Raw genomic sequence first — 21,406 nt, forward strand, 5'->3', positions numbered from 1 at the left:
TTCTAAGTTTATGAATCAGACCCGTCAAGCGCTTGAAATGAAAATGGAAAATCCAGGCAGTGGCAATACCTCAGTGATGAGACCAGTTATGCAGCCACAGGTGGGATCACAGGTAAGTAATTATGGCACTAACCTTTCTGAAACAGCAATTTTTAAATAGAGGCATCTTTTGCAGGTCTGCTTAGAATTTGGGCCTTCATTCATGTTTCCACAGTGCGTATTCATTTTTTTCCCCTGTAAAAATAATAAAAAAATTTTAAACCTCTCCTATTCCTGAGATTTCAGGGGAATCTGTTTGTTAGGTCACGCTGTTGATACAGTGTGCTAATAGTCTTTTCCATGTAGGGTATGCTAGATAGTCTACTGCATCCTCTGTTTCGCACTAATGACAACTTAATGAAAACCCTTATCTGATATTTCGATGGTTCTTGTATGGGCTATGGGTTTTCTTTACTTTCTGCTCTGGTAATGGTTGTGCTGGGTCTTAGAGTTGGAAAGAGTGTTTGAGAATTTATTGATTCTGACATGAATTTATTTGTAAAAATGTTTTCTAATATATATTTTTTTCCTTTGGGGGTTAGCAGCAAGGTTTTCTTAATGCTCAAATGGTGGCTCAGCGTAACAGGGAGCTAATAAGTCATCATTTTAGACAACAGAGGATGGCAATGATGATGCAGCAGCAACAGCAACCTCAAGCTTTCAGTCCACCACCAAACGTGACTGCCTCAGGAAGCATGGATGGTGCTTTGACGGGCCCTCCAATGGCTCAAGTTCCTCCACAGCAATTCCCCTATCCACCTAATTATGGTACTAGTGCTAACATGCTGCTTTTTTCTCTCGTCTTCTTTTCCCTTTCTTCATTTATTATCAATCCCAACTACCTAAATATTGATCATTGTGAAACATGGAAAATAACTCCTACAAAAAAGATAACTTTTCCCCCCTCCCTTCATTGCAAGAAGATAAACTAAAAATGCTTGGAGATGCTAACTGAAGTATATTGCCTGTCTCTTCTTTGTCTTGTAAGGGCTAAGCCAACAACCTGATTCTACATTTAGTAGGGTATCGAGCCCTCCCAACCCAATGATGTCGTCAAGAATTGGAGCCTCCCAAAATCCTATGATGCAGCATCCTCAGACAGCAACAATGTACCAGTCACCTGAGATGAAGGGCTGGCCATCGGGAAGTATGGGCAGGAGCAGGTAAACATTATAACTATAACCTGTGTCTCAAAATTTTTCTTTCATTTTCCCTGAAAGCAAAAGCCATGTTAACTAGCCTATCGGAAGAAAAGTATTTCAAAGAGGAAAAAATAAATTAACTCTCTAGTGTCTGTATTGTCCTTGATCTGCTCTGGTTTAGGAAACAAACTGTGATTAAATATAGCTTATGCCTAGTCCCAGTTATTCTTATTGGACCACTGCAGTCATTGTAACCAGAAACAATATTTAGTCTTCACTTTTAGGAAAAAAACTTGGGAGAAAGATAAAAATTCAGTATTACAATATGCAGTACAGTCTTAATTAAAGCCTCCAACAGGGTTACAATAGGAAAGGCATGCACATATTTCTGTATGTATGTAAGAATTCAAAATTCCTTTTGGGAGGGGAAATTATTGTTTTTACATTAAACAGGGTGAAGGTGGAGAAAAGTAAATGTAAAAATAGTTTTATGCTTCTGGTGATTATGTAGTTTTTCTTTCGTGTGTGTCACAGCTGGTGCAGGGAAGGCAATATATCATGGAGTAGGCTTCCTGGAGGTAATTCTGTTTGTCCTTTTGTGCTTCAGTTCTTTTCCACAGCAGCAGTTTAGCCATCAAGGTAATCCTGCAACTTACAGTATGATGCACATGAATGGCAGCAGTGGCCATATTGGACAGGTGAACATGAATACCATGCCTATGTCAGGGATGCCTATGGGTCCAGACCAGGTAAGTTGTATATAATGGTTAATTCTGTCATTAAACAAAACTGTAAAGATTCAATAGATCTGTCATCCTTCAAAGTCTAGATGAAAAGATCTATCGACTCAGTTGATACTGAGTACAATTTGCTTCAAATTGTTCTTCTGGCACAGTCCTGTTCTCAGTTATCGTTTGTAGTTACATCCGTGGAGCTACCTTTTGTATGTCCCAAGAGATAGTTTATTTTTGATATTTAAACCAAATCCATGATGAACCTAAGCGGTATACTGTGATTAGCTGTTGACTTTCAAGTATCACAGGATCAAGGCTTAAACTATGCAGGGATGCTTAAATACTTCTGAGCCTGGAGAATCCCGAGAAAGCAAAGCACAGAGACTGTGAAAAGCATCTGCAGGCTACACATAACAGCCCTCATGAGTCAGACCAAGAATCCCAGTAACGCAATGTCCTCCTCCTCGCAGAAGCTAATGGTGATTATCCTTATGAGTATGCCTTGTGGATGCATAGCAAGAAACTGTGGAAAGTTTAGGCCTAATGTTTAAAGGAAAAGCGAGTTAATAACAGACAATGCAAAGAAAGCTGCAATTCTAAATATTTTTCTGTTGTAATCCTTCCACAAAACGCCAAAGGATGAGCAACACAGTATTCAAATAAATTTAAATTTACTCAAGTCACTTTGTCTAAGGTTCTTAAGAAACTCGTGAAAAAAATCCAAGGACTTTTAGGGGACGAGCAAGGTTGTGGAGGACTGGACAAAAGCAAGCATTATATAAGAGGAGTAAAGGAAGGTGAAATGTCAGATTTTCCGAAAGCATGTGTCATACTGTGACGATAACCAAATAACACTTTTAAGCAACTCTGGGAGAGCATTTATTTTCTACAAATTTATCTTCAAAAGGAGCACTAAACCACTATTCTTCTGCTTAGAACTTGACCTGACAGTACTTTCCTCTTCAAAATGCAACGTTGGTCAGTTTTTCAGCCAAGGTTTTTATTTTCTCTGATGATGCTTTCTTCTTTTCTTTAACAGAAATACTGCTGACACCTAAACTCGTGATCTCCAAACAAGAATGCGCTCTATTAATGATGCACTAGTGTTACAAAGGAAAGCTGCGCATTCTTCATGGCAACTAGTACTGGCCTTACGGAAATAAGTGATTTTTCCAGCTAATCACCATGATGTCCTAAGTTACTTCATTCAGAAGAAAAAAAATCACAAAAACTTTTTTTTCATAGAAGCAGTCTCTGTATTACTGTATATTATGGTGTACAAAAAAGGTCATAAATATTTTTGGCGCTCTGCCTCTAGAAATGTGAATTTGGCAATGGCATTTTAGTAAATATGATGGGTAGACTCCTTGTATACCATGTCTGTTTACTGTAGCTATCCAAAGCCCTTAACTACAGGCAGACAAAAGTGCCTGGAGAAGTCATGGTGATAAGAATTTTCTGATTTCTCTAGTAAGAATATCTGACAGAGAATGTAGTTCCTAGCCTTGACTCTTTTATATGAATTCCTGAATATAAATGCTGCTTTTAATCTCTTACCCCCAAGAGTCAGGATTTCCCAGGCAAAGTAGCAGTGCAGAATGAATTGGCACATACTATTCCAAAATCCTGTCTATTAATGACAAGGGGTAAAAAAGAGAGGATAATAAATTTAAATTATTTAAACACAATTGTGACTAATATTTACATATTGATGTGCAGCTGAGTGCACTTTATAAAAGACTATATAATGGATTAATGCAATATCTTTGATAAGGACTTAATATGAAGGTAGGGTGTACTCATGTTCCTTCTCAAACACAATCTATTTAGAATTATTTGAATAAGACTGCATAATGTAATGTTTTCTGTGTTTGGAAATTAGAGCAATAATCTTTCATCTTTTTGAAAATAAACTTCAGAAAACTCAAGGCCAGGCACTGCTGTCTGAATCAGAATTTTGCAGTCTTTTTGTGAATAAATTTTGTAAATAGGATCTTTAAGAAATTGTATTATATATATGACTTTTGTAGATCACTAACTCATTTTTGCAGAGTTTGTGAGGCTAAATATTTAACAAAGTTGATTTCTGTAAACTAAGTGTAGTTGAGGTCCAAATAGAAAACTTTTTTTTTTTTTTTAAATTAAATTTAATGTCTTTGAAGCTGGGTGACTTTGGCCCACATCTCTCTCTCTCTCTCTCTCTCTTTTTTGGTCTTTGACACTTCATTTATTTTTACATCTTTAACATATAGCGTTTTATAAAAGACCAGTTGTTAAATGCTTTCTCCACCTGTGAGCACTTTGTTACATTTCTTTTTACATAAGGCAATTTAAAAAAAAAAAGGTCTGCATTGTAAAATGTTATGACTTGTCATGCCAGTCATGGCTTATATGTTGCCTTTTCAGTTGATGAATCTGGATTATGTCTTTTTTGGTCAACGTTAATGAACTCTAAATGTTCTTTGAAGAAGTTTGTCCACTGCAGAATATTTGTTGTTACATGACATCCAGAAATCTTGCAGGTTATTAAGTCAAACTTTAACCAAACGCCTGCACCTCATTGGATTGTTCTAATAGTAATGAATGTATTTTCTAAACAGGTTTTTCTCATATCAGTATTTAAGTTTGGTTAAAAAATGACTCATACTGTTTGCAGATAGGTGTTTTATTTCTCTATTTTGGTTCCCTAAAATGAAGATCTTGTTGCAGTTTTTCCAGTTTCAGGCAGTTACAGCAAGTCAAACCTTGAAAGTTTTGTAAGGGGTGACCCGGCGATGTTGACGATGTGTGGTGCTTTAGTTCTGTTGTTCACTGTGTAATGGAAAACTGACTTCTCCCAAGTGAGTAAAGAAAAAAAACCTCTGTTCTCGATTGCTTTTTCTGGAACTGTAAGCCTGAGGTGGTTTTATTTTTCAGAATATTCAGTGATCTTCTATTTTAATAGAAATAACTTTCACTAGAAAAAAAATCTTATAAATGTCATCCTTGGCACGCAGCCAGTTGTATTCCAAAGGGAATGTAGATTCAGTCGAGCTACTTTATGCAACCCCATCTTTGCAATTAGTACTGAGTATACAGGTGAGGTGGTAGTATTTATTTGAAACCTTCAGTCCAATTCATGTGTGGTTTTTTTAATACAAAACTCTTAAAAGCCTAAGGAACTTTTATCTCCTTTCTTATGTCTTAGAACACGCTTGTTTGTTTGTTGAGTAAGTTAAGTGCTGCCTGCTTAAGTTGAAAGGCAACGCTCCCTTGTTTTTTTTACATTAAATCAAAGTAGAACAATCTTTGTAGTTGTTCATTATATTGATGGAAACTACAAACCCTGATTGCTTTCATTAGGTGAGCTCTTGGACTTTATACGTTGTGCCCTTTTAACTTTTTTTTAAACGAGTGATTCTGTTTATACATCTACGTATAACTGACTGATGTTATAAAGGATCATCATTTTCTCATCTGTATCTAGAATGTTTGAGCTTTCCAGTACCTACTTTTTTGCTGAATCCAAAGAATTTTAGTTTAAACTTGATTAAGGGGCGGGGGGAGAGGGGAAGGCCTTTTTAAAGTGCATTGATGAAATCTTTCTTGGCAACACTGATCCTAAATACTACATCTAGTTTGAAAAGTTTATCTACTGCAGTAAATAAAACTGTCCTTGATATCTGTTGGCATTTAATTATCTCTACCAACTCTGTTTTGGTTCTACAGCAACAGAGTTTTCTGAATGTTTCTTTTAGAAAAAAACAACCAAACAAAAAAAGCACCTGAGTAACATTTCTCAGCAGTAAGCGACCAGTTTAACTAGTACAGCCACCTTTGATCACTGTTGCATACTGAACATAGTTTTGCTACATGTCTTTCTTTGTTATTCTTTTGATTGCAGAAACAATGTTTTTATAAAATTCACACATAGTATTTTTATCCAATCTTGTCCTAAAATTATGCTTTTAAAGTTAGGAAATCAGGACCATTTTTCAGTTATAAGACAAAACTATTTGAATGTTGTACCAATTAGCGCACATTTTATTTTAGAATTTATGTATGTGCAGACTACCAGGTGACAGAATGATACAGCAAGTATGAAACAGTGTAATTCTGAGAGCAATATTAAAAAGAAAATTCTCAGGAGAAGGCATACAGTATTGAGAATTGCATTTAAGTTTAGTTTACATTAAGTTTTGCTTGGAATATCTGTATCTTTATTTTGCAAAACAGAAAACCATGAGGACTGATTTATAATAAGAGTTGGTTGTAAGGTATTACTGCTCTTCTGATTTTTGTGTTTGGATGTTAATAATGTAAATAAAGGTTTCTATTTAAAATCAGAACTTGGTGACATAGTGCGTTAGCTCTGTAGTATTTTAAGGCTGATAACTATCTGGAAAGGTCAGAGAAAATCCTGTACTATTACAAAAACGCTGTAGCCATTACTAGGCAGAGCTATGTATAGCAAATGTTTGGTTTTCTTTTCCTAGTTGGCTGTAAACACTAAGAGCGTAATGACTTGGACCTTCCATCTGTGAGATATTTAACAACTAAAGTTGTACGTACACTGAATAGTATTAAAATCTTTTTCAGTCTTAAATGGCAGTCTTATGCAGAGCTGGAAGGCAAGGCAAGGAGTAGTAGCTTTTCCACCTAACTAACTTGGCAATAACCTACCTTTCATAAAATAAGTAAGTTTCTTCTTGTATAACAAAAGCCCAGCAGCTCGCTATTTTGCATGCATATAAAGGGATGCAATAACTTGTCATGCTTCTAACTGATATGCAACAGGAGTAGTAACAGTGGCCATGCAACACCTTCCCCTTGGCAGAATTTTTAGGCTGCACGCAGAGAAAGGTAAGTCAAACTTTTTTTTTTTTTTTAAATCTAATCTTGTATTCTTCCTGCATACTGATTGGTAGTGGCAGACAGCTAATACTTTTCTCTGGAAAGCAGTAAAAATGTGTTTCTAAAAATGTTTTCTATATGAATAACAAATATGATTATTTTTTACTTTGTATTGATCCAGGCTTTCATCATCTAGCAGATGTTTCTTTCCTGATGATCCACTAAATCTGTAACAGGTTGTAAACAGAAGCTGTAGTTAGATTAGGAAACACAATCAGATATTATTTCTGTGATGTAAAAAAAAAACTTTGAAGAACATTTTGGAAAGTATTAGACTCATTCATGTGTGCCACAAATACAAGCTCAAGCCTAGTTTCTCTATGACACATACAATAAAAAAAACCCCAGTGCCAGTTTTTGAGAGGGTTTTTTTGCTCAGTTTCTACATTCAGGTAGAGTTTTTGTGTATGGGTATGTGGTACCAGAGATCTGTATCCCTGGTTAAGTAATTCCACTCGAGTTTCCTAATGTGCAAAGCAAAAGGGGTATCAAAATCTTTTCCTTAATGTATTTTGTATGCTGTGTTTCTAGAAGTGCAAGTTCATGTTTTGAAAGAATGTACCTCTTAACAATCAGAGTCAAGGCCACAGTGGGTTGAGTCTTCTGTTTTAAATATTCACTTCATAAAATGTAGGTACATCTCCCAAGCCACAGTAGAGATCATTACTGACGTTGTAGGCTATTGAAAGGAAAAACTCGACACAGTCCCTCTTGCATGTGCCTCATAACAGCGGCCTATTAACATGGAAAAAATGTCTAAATACAATGATCTCACTGTTCATGCCTGTACTAAAATGTGTTTAAAAACCAGTCTTTTTATGGAAAATACTCAGATGCACTCTGTATGCTGTGCTTCTTTAGTAGAATGGTGTTTTTTTCTCTTTACCTATAAACAATAACTCTCATTCAGAAAATCTATTTTTCTGTAGACTGAACTACACTATTACATTTTATTGGCCACAAGAATAGTGAACTTGTTGGAGCTGCCTCTTTTAAAAAGAAACATAAAAGTTGCACTACTAAGCAAATGTTGCTTTCTCAAAGGAAGTGTGTTGGTTTTGAACATACAATATAATATTACCACATAAAAAGACTTCATACAAATCTGATTTCATGAAAATTTAAGATGTACATTTACTGAAAATTTTCAGTACTTTTAAAAATGGATGAATTCTGAAATGTACTATGTGACATTAAGTAACGTTTTGAGAAATGGTATGTGGACATTCCACACTTTTTATTAACAAAATTCTTCACAACCTGAAGGAGTTTATTTTCAAACAGTATATCGATCAGTATGTACATTACCCCCACAGAAATCTGGCTGCTTGTTAGTCAAGATTTTCTCTAGAGGTGTCAATAGGACGGACAAGTAGACATTGAACTAAAACATATCCTCAGAGGAAGTTTGAGAAATACCATGATGTTGAGACTATTCAATGCTGCTCACTTGAATTCCTGAATCTCTTAATAGTTCTTTTCCACCATTACCTGTACCCCGGTTAGAAGCAGAAGCGTCCATGTTTTCTAAATCTTGCTTTACAGTTATACTTGGCTTTGAAATTTTTCTCACGCCATTTGAAGATATAGCTGAACTGAAAAAAGTTTTAAGTTTCCTCCCACAGAAATGTCTTTGTGTACACTTTGCCCACTGGGATGGCAAACCTCTTTGGGATGCAGCTGCATTTCCTCTTCTGTCAACTCCAGGAACAGTGTTAGTGGTGACTTCTTGTAAAATGCCTTGTGAAGCAGGTGAGGTATAATCCAAAGCAAAAAGCAGGTACAATAGTGGATTTCAGAGATCTGTATTCCTGACAGCAGTTTCCAAAATTTCACTGCATCTATTTAATTCACTAGACAGTGCAAACATTCTATCTATTTGAGCTTCAAAAGTTCATCCAGTCCTCCAGGCTAACGTTATAATTCTTTCTGAAATCATACACATTTTCATTTAGTCTGTACATGGATTCAAGTTCTGGCCAGTTCATATCCTCACTGAGGTCCAGCAGCTGGGGGAGATTAGCCCTCCCATCCTTCCCACAGTTGTCCTCTTTAAAGTAAAACAAAACAAATATGATTTAGTGTATAATATGCTAGTAGGAAGTATTTGGACATATACTTCTAATAGTTCCATGCAGGAAAAAACAATTATAGGTGATCCACAGTGTTTCAAAAATACAGCATATGTATCGCACAAACAATCAACTATGTTTGAACCTGTACAAAACTTTTATCTCATTAACTGTAGCTCCATTTGAGTTACAAAGGTATCGCTTCAACTAGAAATAAAAAAATACTACAACTAAATGAGCAACTCCTCTTGGATGAGCTGAGAATGCCACTCTACCTATGAAGGTAATTGTGCATGTTTTTTTCACTATAGAACTTGAGAAAGTGTCTCAACCCTCTTAAGAGGCGCTTCAGAAACACAAGATACTTGGCAAGTCAAAGGCAGCCCAAGAACCCACATTGTTTCATTTGTCACAGTATCTTTAAGTTTATATCTCATCTTTGGGCTCTGGCAAGTTGAGAATTAACAGTACTACACTAATTAAGAATATCTTCCAAGTTTTAAAGGGCAGTAAAACCAGCAACAAGCAAACCTAGATTTTAGTATAATGTCAGAATTACCCAAAATGCACAGGTCTGTCTATGGACAAAGAAGTCTCCTTTATGTTCCAGCTTGCCTTCTTTGCTTACAACATAACAGGCTACGGTGGGATAAATAACAACGAATCGCATGCTGCTCTCTCTGCTCTGAGAAAATGACAGCCACAGCTTTGTTACTTCTGGCTGGTGTGACAGCTAGACAGAGTCTGCAAGTTTAAATTTAGACACCACCAACATAATTGTCTCTAATTTTTAATGGCAGTTAAGTACAATTAAGTTTCTTCAACTGAGAGTTCACCTTTGCTTCAGTTTGAAGTTGCCCTGACCTTAATGCTCCCAAATTCCCAGAAGGTATGTACTAAGAGATTTAGCACAGAAGTAGTTGTCTGTAACGATGGCAGTACCATATTTCTTGCATAATTTAGCACTTCATGAGAATAGGTGATAATGTTAAAAAGGTGCTGCATGCAAAAAAGGAGATGTTAGGGGGAAAAAAAAGGTAAGTAAAAGCTAATTAAAAGCTAATGCTTTTCATGAACTGCTCCCAACTCACAGCGACTTGGAAGATGATGGTCTCTTCACATCTGGCCACTTTCGACGCTGAAACTGCCTAATTTTCAAGCAGCAAAAGGAGAAAAAAGTTAACCATCACCAAGAAAACCACCAGCACTAAGTCTGAAAGATGGGAAAGGAGAAGAGTTTAGCCTAAATCTCTAAAAAGATTAGAACATGCTGTAACATTGAAATAGGAATCGCTACAGCAGTCCAAAGTAATCAGGATGCAAAGATCTTGCAAATGGAGTTCCAGGCAATTTCTGTCCACTTCATTCCCAACCCCGCATTCGTAACTCTTTGGCATGAAGGCCGTACTTAAGAACAACAACTTTTTTTTTTTTTTTTTTTTTAAATATATACCTGTATTGCTCGTAGCTTCCATCTTTAAGCCCTAAGTAAGGAAAAATTAACAATGTTACTAAAGCATTGCCTGCAACAGAATAAGGTATCAGGTACGGCACAATTTTTAAAAAGTAAGACTAACTTCAAAATATAAACAGATAACTTGTATTGTCATGATAAATATTTGCATACATGTTCACTGGACCTGTTATTTTTGTATTTAATCCCTTATCTAGGTAAAATGGGTTGTAATTTGGGATAGGTTTCTTTTAAACTTTTCTGGAAATGATCTTCAATGGTGTATCTAAATGCAAAAAACCAGTGGATTTCAGAATGTACACTATCACTATGTGGTGCATGTACTGGATAAGACCTACAAAAATATTTTGGGCTTTGGGGGACTGAGGTAGATAACAGCACTTTATTTGGGGATTTGGGGTCTTTGGGGTCTTCGGGCTCTAAGGGCTGTAAGTCAGTCTTTTAAAACTGTGTTTATCTATCTCCCCTTAGTACAATTAAGATCACATAGACCTCAGTTCCAAAAGAAGTTGTAGCTTTCTGTTTGCTGTCATCATTAAACATAAAAAAAAAAATTACAAATATAACCTGGATTCACTGAGTAGATGGCAGACATAATTTATGGGATAGAAAATGACAAAGCTAATCTAGAACAAGAATAAAGACCCATTTGCTGCTTGGAATTTAAAACCATAGTTAGGAGAGCACATCTTTTAGTAGCATAATGTAGCCTGTCTGCCTCCCTCCTCAGATGTGCTGTTATGTTACAGTGACCTTGCATTGAAACAGATTGGGGAAAAATGATCAGCTTTTAAAGTTATTTTTAAGCCAGTTTACCACAAGGCTGCATGGACTGCATTGTCTCTAAAAGCAGTGTTTCTAAAAACTATGCCTTTAGCTAGAATGCTAAAACTATGCTGATGAACTTGTTGCCAAAGAGGTTGTGCAGTCTCCATCCTTGGAGGTTTTCAAGACCTCACTGGATAAAGCCCTGAGCAACGTGTGGTCTGACCCTCATAGCTGATGCTGCTTGGAGCAGGAGGTTGGACAAGATGAACTCCAGAGGTCCCGACTAGATAGAATCATGGCATAATGCAAGTAACTGGGCAGCGGCTGTTACCGTACTCTTTCACCCCTTAATCAGTTTTGTTCCTCCCTCATCTACTCCTGCCCCACCACACCCTTGCCTTATGGTTCAATATACTACTTAAGTATCAGTTTCCAGAAACACGACTTAACATCAGCCTCAACAGGACGTTACTACAGAACTGATACAAATTGCATACTGGTAAGCAAGACAGCCATTTCTTTTGAGAGAGTTGAGTGTAATGAGAAAGGCACTTACCCAGATCCATGTTCCTGGTTCTCGGGTTGCATTGTTTATATCCTTTGCAGCTTCTTAGTTCCATGAGCTGGATGTGCAGTTGATTGAGAACATCTCTATCTAGCGTATTCACTGCATTGATTAGCTGCAATAAATAGCAGGTCTTGTTAGAGAACAGAGATTGTTATGTGGTTTGGTCACTTTCATAAATGGAATGCATATATATGGTTTATTACCAACAGGAAAGAAGCCAAAACATACGTTAAATGATTTAGGCTTCATCTACAGCTTGCACCAGCACTGTGCTATTTTAATGTAGCATCAGTATACAACACTGACATGCTGTGCTATTTCTAGAGTTTGTAATCTTCGGACTCATCTCAGTGGGCAGCCAGGACCCTCGAGGTTTTATCACTCTTCTCCACAGCTAGAAGTAGACAACACAGAAAAGAGGTTTTTTTCAAAGCAAGGTAAGCTGCGTGGGTGTAGACTACTGGGTTTATATGTCTGTGACAAAGGTTTGGGAAATTACATGGTCCTCGCTCAGGTTGTTAACTATAGTTGAACAGTATCGTCAGTGACAGCTGCTAACAGTCCCCTATGACAGGAAGAAAGAAAGAGTCCTGCAACATATAAAATGTCTGGTTCAGGTCTGCTCACCATTTTGTTTTCGTTCTTTTTTAATTAATTGGTTTTTGAGAAAATAGCTTTCTTGAACTGCGATCAATCTGTGCATCCCCATTAAGTCCATATATAATTTATTGTTCATGCTACCAAGACTTCTAGCAAATGCATATTTAGCAACTCAAAATGAAATAAATTCTTACTGCAGAAACATGTTAGATTGTTATGTTTTGATATTTCCAGAGCTGTTTTATGATCAAGTACCTGATATGGATCGGTATTGAGATCAAAATACTCCAAAAACCCAGTAGCAAATTCACAAAACAGGAAGTTGTGGGTCTCGTTGATTGTCCTCAAACACCAGTATGTGTTGTTGTTGGCACTGGTACAGGCACAGAAAGGGCCCACTGCAAATTAAAGTTTAAGTGTCGTAAAGACGTAAGATATATGTTGCTGTTGTTAAGCACTGTTAAGTACTGTATCGCTTTATCCATAGACAGTTACTGTCTTACTCCTGAGCTCTCAGCAGAGAGTGCTTTCCAGCACTAGGTTCTTGTCTATGCCCAAGGACACTGCTACCTGTACATCTACGGGCTGGGCTAGTTGCTTTTCCCTCTTTTTTCCACTTGGGAAACTTTTGAGCTGTCGGTGAGATAATATACATAATAGCAGTCGCTATTATAACCAAAATAATATGGTGACATAGAAAAGCATGTGCTGTACTGCAGTTAAGACTGTTGTCTAACGTTTGCTGGCTTTTATTTGCAGTCTGGTTTTGGTTTTTTTTTTTTTTTTTTTTTTTTTAACTCCCCTGCCTTTTGTAGGGCAAAACGAATGCCAACACAGATTATTTAGCACGAGGAAGATTGTGGCTTTGGCTACATACCTAGTGGTAATGTTACTGCTGGAAACCCAGAATCCTAGGCCGGCCTAGCCAGGACCTTGCACCCACCTATTAGTTAGTTTAGAGTATCCTTACATGTCCACAGGGGGGCAGTTTGCCAGTGCTGGTTGTCATGGGTGAAGCAGGTCAGACCAGGCATGCTGCATGTGTCGTTGTTTTTAATTCTCTTGAGCAGTTTGCGCAGTTTCTTCTTTCGCCTCTGTTCTCTAAGCAGCCACAGCCTGTCTTTCTCCTGTAGGGCTTTCCTGCACACAGGAAACATTAGGGTCATGCAGACTCTGTTATACTGGTATATACCTAAAAAAAAATAAGCAGCTAATAAAATAAGCTGCTTTTAGGGAAAGAAATAATTGGTATTTTTTTTTTAAATAAATGGTCTCTCTTCCAAATGGCTCTGGAGATGACTCTTTGCAATTCCACGGTACTGAAAGGAAATGAAGCCAAAGGGGCTAATGGGTTTGTCTGAAGTCGTCTCTGATGTCACATTTCCCAAACCAGGAACCTGACACTCACAACTTATAAGCTCTGCTTGTAAAAGCTTGGTTCCTTTCCCAAATGCCCGTTTTCTTTTTAGTACAGGATGAACGAACTATTACTATTGCCTTTGCTTAGGGCATAACTTGTGTGTTTGGACCAAATGTTTACACCTTTGCATTTCCTCTTTCAAAGAAGCAGGCCTTCACTTACTTGAAAGGATGAAGATGAGATCCTCTATGCCTTAGTTTGCTTTTGTGTTTCGAATGGTAACTGGGGGGAAAAAAAAGAAAAAGGGGGGGAAAAAAAAAGCATTGTTGATGAACAACAGAAAGACAATTGCTCATGTTCATACCACACTTTCACCCTGGATTGGAAGCAGATTTAATCCGGTGTCACCGCTTTGATTTACTCATTAAGGGTATGGAAGGTCATGCATCTCCAAGCCTTGTTGCGTGCCCTTGCTGCTTCAGATGATGTGTGCATAGTGTCATCTACTGGTCTAATACTGTACTACAACATGCATCCAAAGATGGTTTCAGTTAACAGTTCTCTATTTTAGTCATCATTAGCTCTTGTTTCCCTACACTGGGCAGATAAAATCAATAGATTTACCACTGTATTACATATATCTTCAACTGACTGTTCACTAATTTGTTCAGATAACAAGATGACAAGCTCATTCTATCTATCTTCCTGCTGTTTTCCCTTATAAGTGAAATAATTTAAATATCAGTTACACTTTGTGGTTTTTGTTTTCTCCGCTGTTCCAGGAAAATTGAAACTGTTTTTTGTGATAATATGTATGACCGACTACTGCCACTGTGGCTACTGTGCTCCCGGTGCCATCTGGCTCACTGCAGCCTCAGAAATGGCTCTGTGATCACAGCTGCATCTAGCTCTTTGAAACAGTTGTTTCTGAGCAACTTTCTCAGAGGCAAGTTCTATTTGTGTTAACATTTGATTTTGAAAGATTTTCTGATGTGCTTATTTGTTGAGCAAGAGCTTGCTTGCCCCCAGGAGGTTTCAGGTGTGTTTGAGCCTTCTTTGCATACTATCCACAGGCCTATTTTACAGCCATTTTGCAAATATTTGACTATATGCGAAACTAACTATACAGAGACCTGATACACAATCACCATTTTGATATTCTCTGTTGCATTTAAAATTTACAAATCATCTACATGAGCAAAAAAAAAAAAAGATCTGGTGCACTGAAATCAGTGATGGTTACAGAATTACAGTTACTCTACACTAACTGATAAATACCTGCTTTCCCCTTCTGGCACAGCTACTAAATATTTTATTTCAGTGACTGCATGTTATGAGGTGATACGTTCTGGCCTTGAAAAAACAGAATGGGAAGAAATTCTCTTATCTGATCACTCTATTATCCCACATACTTTACACACTATTCTTATTAAAAGAGCTTCATGTATCACTGCAGCACATCATTAATAATTTGCCCTTGTGGAAGGCAAGTTTTAAGAAAAAAGCCTGCAGCTTAAAATATTAATTGCTGGTATCTAATAGCAGCAGCTTCAGTATGACAGCGTTAACTAGCTGAGTGGCTTAAAAGCCATGATGTTAGACTTATTACACCATCACCACTTGACACAGAGGTAATTAAACTGTTGCCTGGCCAGAAAATGAGTCTTGTACCTCAACAGCAGTCCAGCTCTCCAAGACAGCGTTAGCAGATGAAACATACTCAGCTTATTTTCCTGTCTAACAGAGACAGGATAGTAAGTAAACAAAAACACTTAACGAGATTCTGATCTCTCCTGTAAAGATATAAATTATCAGCTACAGTTGCATATTGTAAACAATTACTCAAAAGTACACAATAAATACCTTATCTTGTTGCAATCACATTCTTCAGGTCTCTTCTTCTTCAGATGACCTCTCACCTCCCTCAGGTTTTTTATTTTATTTTGCAAAGTTTCAATCTAAAAAAAAGTAAAGCTATGCATTAAAAAAAAAAAAAAAAGAGCATGATTTAGCCTTGCTCTAACCCTCGCCAGTCCATTTTGCTGCTACAGATGCTTCCTTTTCACCACCTTCCAATGGCTCCCACCACTAGCAAGCATTTTCAAATGCTCTGTTTTCACAAACACAAAACACAGGAAATCTCTAGAGGAAATTAAAGCCGGGAGAAAAGCTTTTTTGGCACAGTTTGCCTGCTTTGATTACACAAGGTGGAAAGCAGAATGTGGTGCTGGGGAGAGGGAGGGCAGGATGTACAGCTTTCGGTAGAAATATGCTGCAGTTCCACTGTGATTTTTCTTCTTGCATAATGCAGGATATTTGCAAAGGGAGAAAGGTTACCCAAAGGAAACCAAAGCTCTTAAAGGTCAGCCTGTTACAAACATGCAAAGGGGCTGGGGAGAAGGTGCTCTCAAGTCCCCTCTTCAAAAGGGGCAAGTCTCCATCATTTTACGTGCCAGTCTTTAGCAACACTGGGCCATACAGGATATGATTTAGCCATTAATTGTGCCACTCACATTGTTTATTTTTAACCTCTACTTTTTCAGTAAATGAAACACCTGCTTTTTGTTCAGTCTAGCTCATATACAGTCTAGCCCATCTACACTCAAACGCATATTTCAGGCTTCCACCTTGGTTCGTTATACAGCAGAAAAAAAACAAAGTCACCCAGTCTGAACAAAGACGCTACTGTAAAGCTACCATAAGACATCAGTGACTGTAAAACTAATGGACATACATGAATGGACAGAGTTCAAGAACAATCTACAGAGAATCCAACCTTGTGACCCTAAGTAAGTCAGGAGCACAAGAGGACAGAAGTGAGCTCTCATTTTCTTTGGCACTCTATATAGCCTACATCGCCTGAAGACTAAAAGAAAGACCCAGAACAGCAGGGTGATACTGAAGATGCTTGAGCTACCTTTCTTTAATGCTAGCAGACCTAATAAGTTTTCAGTATCATCTGCCTTGCTGATCTGCTAATCTGTACCGTAAAGGCCAGCCAACAAGTTCTCACATACAACTGTGCTGTGAATTCATGTGATTTGCTAGGAGAAAAAAGAGGAGGTCCTGCCTTTATGCTCTGCTTTGGCATTTGTTCCATCATTAAGTAAGTGTCTCTCTCTCTCTCTTACACAATAAATGTAAAGTGTTTGAGCTTATACTCTTCAATATTAATGACAAAAATGTTAGAGAAAGTCTTTTTTAGAGGCAGACTTCATAGGACAGATTCTGTCCAGGTTCTTCATATCCATACGTCTAAGGAAACCAATTCAATTTCCAAGTACAAGAGTTAAAAATGAAGCAGCAAGCAAAATAAATAGTTCTAGGATCACTGGTTAATGAAGCTCATGTTTCCTTAGATTTATGTTTCATAGTTGAAAGTTTTTTTAGAGGAATGTTGGGGAGCAGTGTTAATAAGATGTGAGATCCAGCTGAAATTTTTCCCAGGACTGAGAAACCTGTAAGTCTCTCCCGCTCATCTCACAAGGGTTATGTCATTTCTCAGTTGTTTTTTCCAGTTGCAGTTCTCAATACTCAGCATCTTGTTTTCACAAACTTGTAGTAGCTTTATTTAATCTAAGAAATCTCTACTCTGAAATCAGCCAGTGAGTTCAAAAGGTTCCAGTGAGGGACAAAGATACCCAGAGGCAGACAGACCCACATACAACAGCCAGCATGATTCTGTCAGCTCACAGAAAACCACGCTAAGAACACACTGCAAATGCATGACTGATGACATCACTGACCTCATGGTCAATATGAAGTTTATGGTCCTTCCAAGCTTGCAATGACCTGTACAGATCTGTGTCACACTGAACAGTATCATTCTCCAGGATATAGCACCTGGGCATGGGAAAACAAATGCATTTATTACTGTACACACACAAAAAAAATCCCACCAATGCAAACAGCTGGTTTGGGTAATACGACCCAAGGACCCATGAGACGCCAGCTTGGAAATGACATGCAGGATTCCAAACAAACAACATTGTTCATTCAAGAGACTTACTTAAGAGAGTATCCTGTGAGCCAGGAACGACGTTTGGTTTCGAGCTGCCATGGAAATTTTTCAGAAGGAGAAAAATAAATGAAGGGGAGAATATCCCTATAAAGTAGAACCTGTTGACTGCTTCACTTTTATATGTAAAAAGTGTTCTGCACAGAGTTCCTGTTTATTCATTAGGCTGTCTACATAAATAATCTCTACTAACTAGCAAGCACTGAACGCATTGCTCAGAAGCAATTTTCCTATGCGTAATTAAGTGATATGGGGGTAGGAGCAAGGAGAAAGTGTTTCTTTTTAAGCTGTATTAGGATACTGCAAAGAGGAAGGGAAAAAAAAAAAAAAGGAAACTTTGCATTTTTCTACAAAAGGGATAAAATTTTTCAAAAACATCTCCCTGACTTCACAAGCTAAATACCCTTTGACAATATTAAGTGCTTGTGTTTTACTAACTTCTACTGCAATCTAGGCTTTTAAGATTCTTTCAAAAAATTGACTTAAATGCTAAGCTGAGAAGTTTATTAAGGGTCAAGACCTATCATGCAGTTATTTTTGAGTTCTTGTTTAAATTAAAGCTCAGTTTTTTCAGCATTCCCTTATTCATACGTAATTAATTCCTTAATAAATAAGGAATACTTATTTATTCCTTTATCAACTTACTTATTGCTTTATTTATTTTCTGTAAACCACCTCACACCTGAATGTTGTCCCATTGCTCTCTTTTCTGCAAGTGTTCCTGGAGACTCCTCATGAATTATGTACAACCTTCCTGACAGTTCCCTGCATGGATATGAGATTCACCCCATCTGGTGAATAAGGCAGCAAAATCAGTTTAACTTGCTCCAGGAGAAAAGCACAAGTAGTGGTTTATTGGTCTTGAACATTCAAGAGAGATGGGGTAAGGAGGCACAATTCTGCTGATGTCAGCCTAGCTACGTTTCCTCATGTTACTGAGTCTCCAACCCTGGAAACAGAAGTTAAATGGAAACCACAGGTTTCAACAGCAGCTGACTGGCTGATGCATACTTACATGAGCTAGTCGTTAAACAATTTAATGAACGTAATCAATAACGATTGATGGATTTCCTGATAATTCACAAGCAGAAATGGTGACTAAACTAATGAAATACAGTTGCAGATACATTATCAGCCCCTAGACTTGCACGCTGAGGAACAGACTTTTTAGCCATTATAGTGTCTTTACAAGCCCACACAATTCCTTCACCTCCCTCACTAATGTTCAGTTTCCCAACGCTCCTGGTCCATCCAGCTTTCATCCATGACATAGAATTTCCTTTCCTAGCACTGGCTACAGTGCTGGCTACTAGCTTCGAGATGCTGCTTCTTCCTTTAGGACTGATTTTGGTTTTGAAATGCAAAACAATAAATGACATCAAACTAGGTCATACTCCACTTAGCGTCTTTGACCTTCAGACAGGCTAGGTGACCAGGGCGCTCTGAAACTTCCATGGGTAGAGCCATTCCTGGTTTCAGATAAGGATTATAAAACTGCTGCAAAGAGTTTTGCCTGTCCTCACTGGAAACACGCACTGATCAATGATTACTGTCTCCAAAGCGTAGATGGCCTACAAAAGCATTGCTGTAGTTCTTCAATGGCTTCCTGCCCCACTACATGTGATGACAAAACTAAAACAAAACCTAAAGGTGTTGCATAGATGAAAATCAGAACTTTAGTGAAGTTAGACTGGGTAGCCAAAAGAGACCCATATGGAAGGATCTAAACAAAATGCTTATCAAAAGTAACAACACATTTTTGTAAAGCAGCCATTCAAGCAGCACAGGCTTACAGACATCTAATGTGTACTCACCTGTGAGTCACTTTTATTAGATTAGGGGCTGTATACTCTGCAATGCCACCAGTGCCACTGTATTCCCCCGTGTCTCTATCTTCCTCTTCACGAGCAATATCCCTCTGCATCTTGTGTCTTTTGGTGATGTTCCTTGGTAAGACCGGTTGGTATCCATCCTCTAGTCCGAAGTTGTAAACCTCTCCGTCCAGCTCAACAGACACAGAACGGATAGAGCGATTCCGGACATAGCTTGGTTTGTACTCTGCATGGAAAAGGCAGAGAACAGGGTAAGGGGGAGAGAAACAGCATATACAGTTTGGCCACCGTTGTGGTTTTCGTGAAAAACTAGCCTATATCGTGAACATTCAGAATTAACTGAATGAGAAATGGTGTTTGTTGCTGCTGTCCTCAGAGCTGCTGCCTCATTACCTTTTGCAAGGATAGATGGTACCTTAAAAGATGAGGGAGAGGGGCTGATATAATCCAAACGCATAGAGATGGCAGGGGGAAAAAACCACGTACTCATACAATATCACTTTGAGAGTTAGAGAGCTCTTTCAAAGAAATTCTGCTTTTCCCCCCAAGAGTCACGAGGTGGCAGTAAGAACTTAAAAACTAAACCTGACAATTAGGAACAGCAGGGTAGTAGGTCATCCTTCCAGGCTAGATCTGTAATGCTTTCTATTGTCTAGCAACAACTGCTCCAGTGATAGGATCCCAAGATTTGTCCCAATTCCAACAGCAAGTATTTCCAGTGTTCAACGTGACGCTTTTCTCAACTCCACAGCCTTTCTTCAGGGTAAGTTGCTGTATTCTATGGTGAGGGGTTAATATCTGAATCTCTATCTATCTACTGCTGCTTCTTTTCTTTGCAAATATACTTCTGATATGCAGACTAGACAGTCTGCACAAAGCACCAGCCCCCTGTGCTTTGCAATCCCTCAGACTTTGTATCTGCATTTGCAATCCAAAATCAAAATGAAACATTTGCTACCCATTATCGCTACACAGTTTGAGACGTAATTTTTTTGCCATTACTCCTTTCCAAACTTCTCTGTCCCCGCATAAATCCCCCAAGTTCCTCTTCTGTTTATTTTGGAACTGCAAGAATATATCTTAGTTATGAAGTGTAAATCTGTATCTAAACTTCCCTAACACGGGATAGCGTCCACCTCTGGCCACTATTTCCTAATTATTGTCAACAATTGCTCAGAGTCACTCATTACATGAAGCAGGCCACCCCATTTATTGAGAAAAAAGTACAACCTGACAAAGTATCACAGCCTAGCCTCACTTTTTCCACCTGCACAATGCCCGATTCTTTTGCTCCATATATGTGGTTTGGAATCATCTATGACATTACTGGAAACAAGCAGGTCTTGGCTCCTGTGGTCACCTTCTTTACACAGAGCTGAAACAGCAAATCACACTAGAATGGACTGACTTCTGCAGCGTGATGAAGAAAAAGTGCCATCATTAAGCCAAAGATGATGACCAATCTTTATGGCAATTCCAAACTGCATAGAACAGCCAATTTTCTCTAAGGGATAATCTCCACAGCAAAAGAAATAAAGGAATAGGAGGTAGAACACAGCCAAAATTGACAAAAGAAATATTCACATCAATCGTTGTGCTTTGGCCTTGACACAGACTTTTTTCAAGAACCCTTCTATGAATTCCAAACGGATCACAGTCTCAAAAGCTATTTTGAAGACTTTGGGAAGAGAAACAAACATCTCTTCCCACCTGAAACTGGTCCCAGCACTAAATTCTTGTCAACGCCACACACAGAAAGTAGAATACCAGCTGGATTGTCTGGCTCAACACATTTTCCACCTGTGGCTCAAAGTTTATTGCTGATATTAGGCCACGTGAGTCACAGTTGAAGGGAAGAAAAAAAAAAAAAAAAAAGCCCTCCCAACTGAGAAACTTACTTCAGGCA

General features: G+C 38.0%; 2 protein-coding genes across 40 annotated transcripts in view; one reads left to right on the forward strand and one right to left on the reverse strand.

Moving 5' to 3' along the window:
- Positions 1–6,243, forward strand: part of NCOA3 (nuclear receptor coactivator 3) — a 98,863-nt gene extending 92,620 nt beyond the window's left edge. For 13 of the 19 annotated variants that reach the window (XM_068912617.1, XM_068912621.1, XM_068912622.1 and 10 more), the window contains 5 exons: positions 8–112; positions 582–807; positions 1,028–1,202; positions 1,789–1,930; positions 2,955–6,243. In XM_068912617.1, the coding sequence (XP_068768718.1) occupies positions 8–112; positions 582–807; positions 1,028–1,202; positions 1,789–1,930; positions 2,955–2,966 (660 nt within the window). In that variant the 3' untranslated portion in view covers positions 2,967–6,243. The remainder of the gene's footprint in view (positions 1–7; positions 113–581; positions 808–1,027; positions 1,203–1,788; positions 1,931–2,954) is intronic. The other 6 variants (XM_068912627.1, XM_068912632.1, XM_068912629.1 and 3 more) reach the window with 2 other exon arrangements.
- A 1,783-nt stretch (positions 6,244–8,026) lies between these two features.
- SULF2 (sulfatase 2) overlaps positions 8,027–21,406 on the reverse strand; it is a 162,818-nt gene continuing 149,438 nt past the window's right edge. For 16 of the 21 annotated variants that reach the window (XM_068912636.1, XM_068912634.1, XM_068912638.1 and 13 more), the window contains 10 exons: positions 19,483–19,726; positions 17,397–17,493; positions 15,514–15,608; positions 13,873–13,932; positions 13,261–13,430; positions 12,546–12,688; positions 11,679–11,802; positions 10,334–10,364; positions 9,972–10,028; positions 8,027–8,858 (listed from right to left, as the gene is read on the reverse strand). In XM_068912636.1, coding sequence (XP_068768737.1) covers positions 8,828–8,858; positions 9,972–10,028; positions 10,334–10,364; positions 11,679–11,802; positions 12,546–12,688; positions 13,261–13,430; positions 13,873–13,932; positions 15,514–15,608; positions 17,397–17,493; positions 19,483–19,726 — 1,052 coding nt within the window. In that variant the 3' untranslated portion in view covers positions 8,027–8,827. The remainder of the gene's footprint in view (positions 8,859–9,971; positions 10,029–10,333; positions 10,365–11,678; positions 11,803–12,545; positions 12,689–13,260; positions 13,431–13,872; positions 13,933–15,513; positions 15,609–17,396; positions 17,494–19,482; positions 19,727–21,406) is intronic. The other 5 variants (XM_068912650.1, XM_068912649.1, XM_068912651.1 and 2 more) reach the window with 1 other exon arrangement.

This window comes from Struthio camelus, chromosome 18 (assembly GCF_040807025.1).
Source record: "Struthio camelus isolate bStrCam1 chromosome 18, bStrCam1.hap1, whole genome shotgun sequence".
NCBI lineage: Eukaryota > Metazoa > Chordata > Aves > Struthioniformes > Struthionidae > Struthio > Struthio camelus.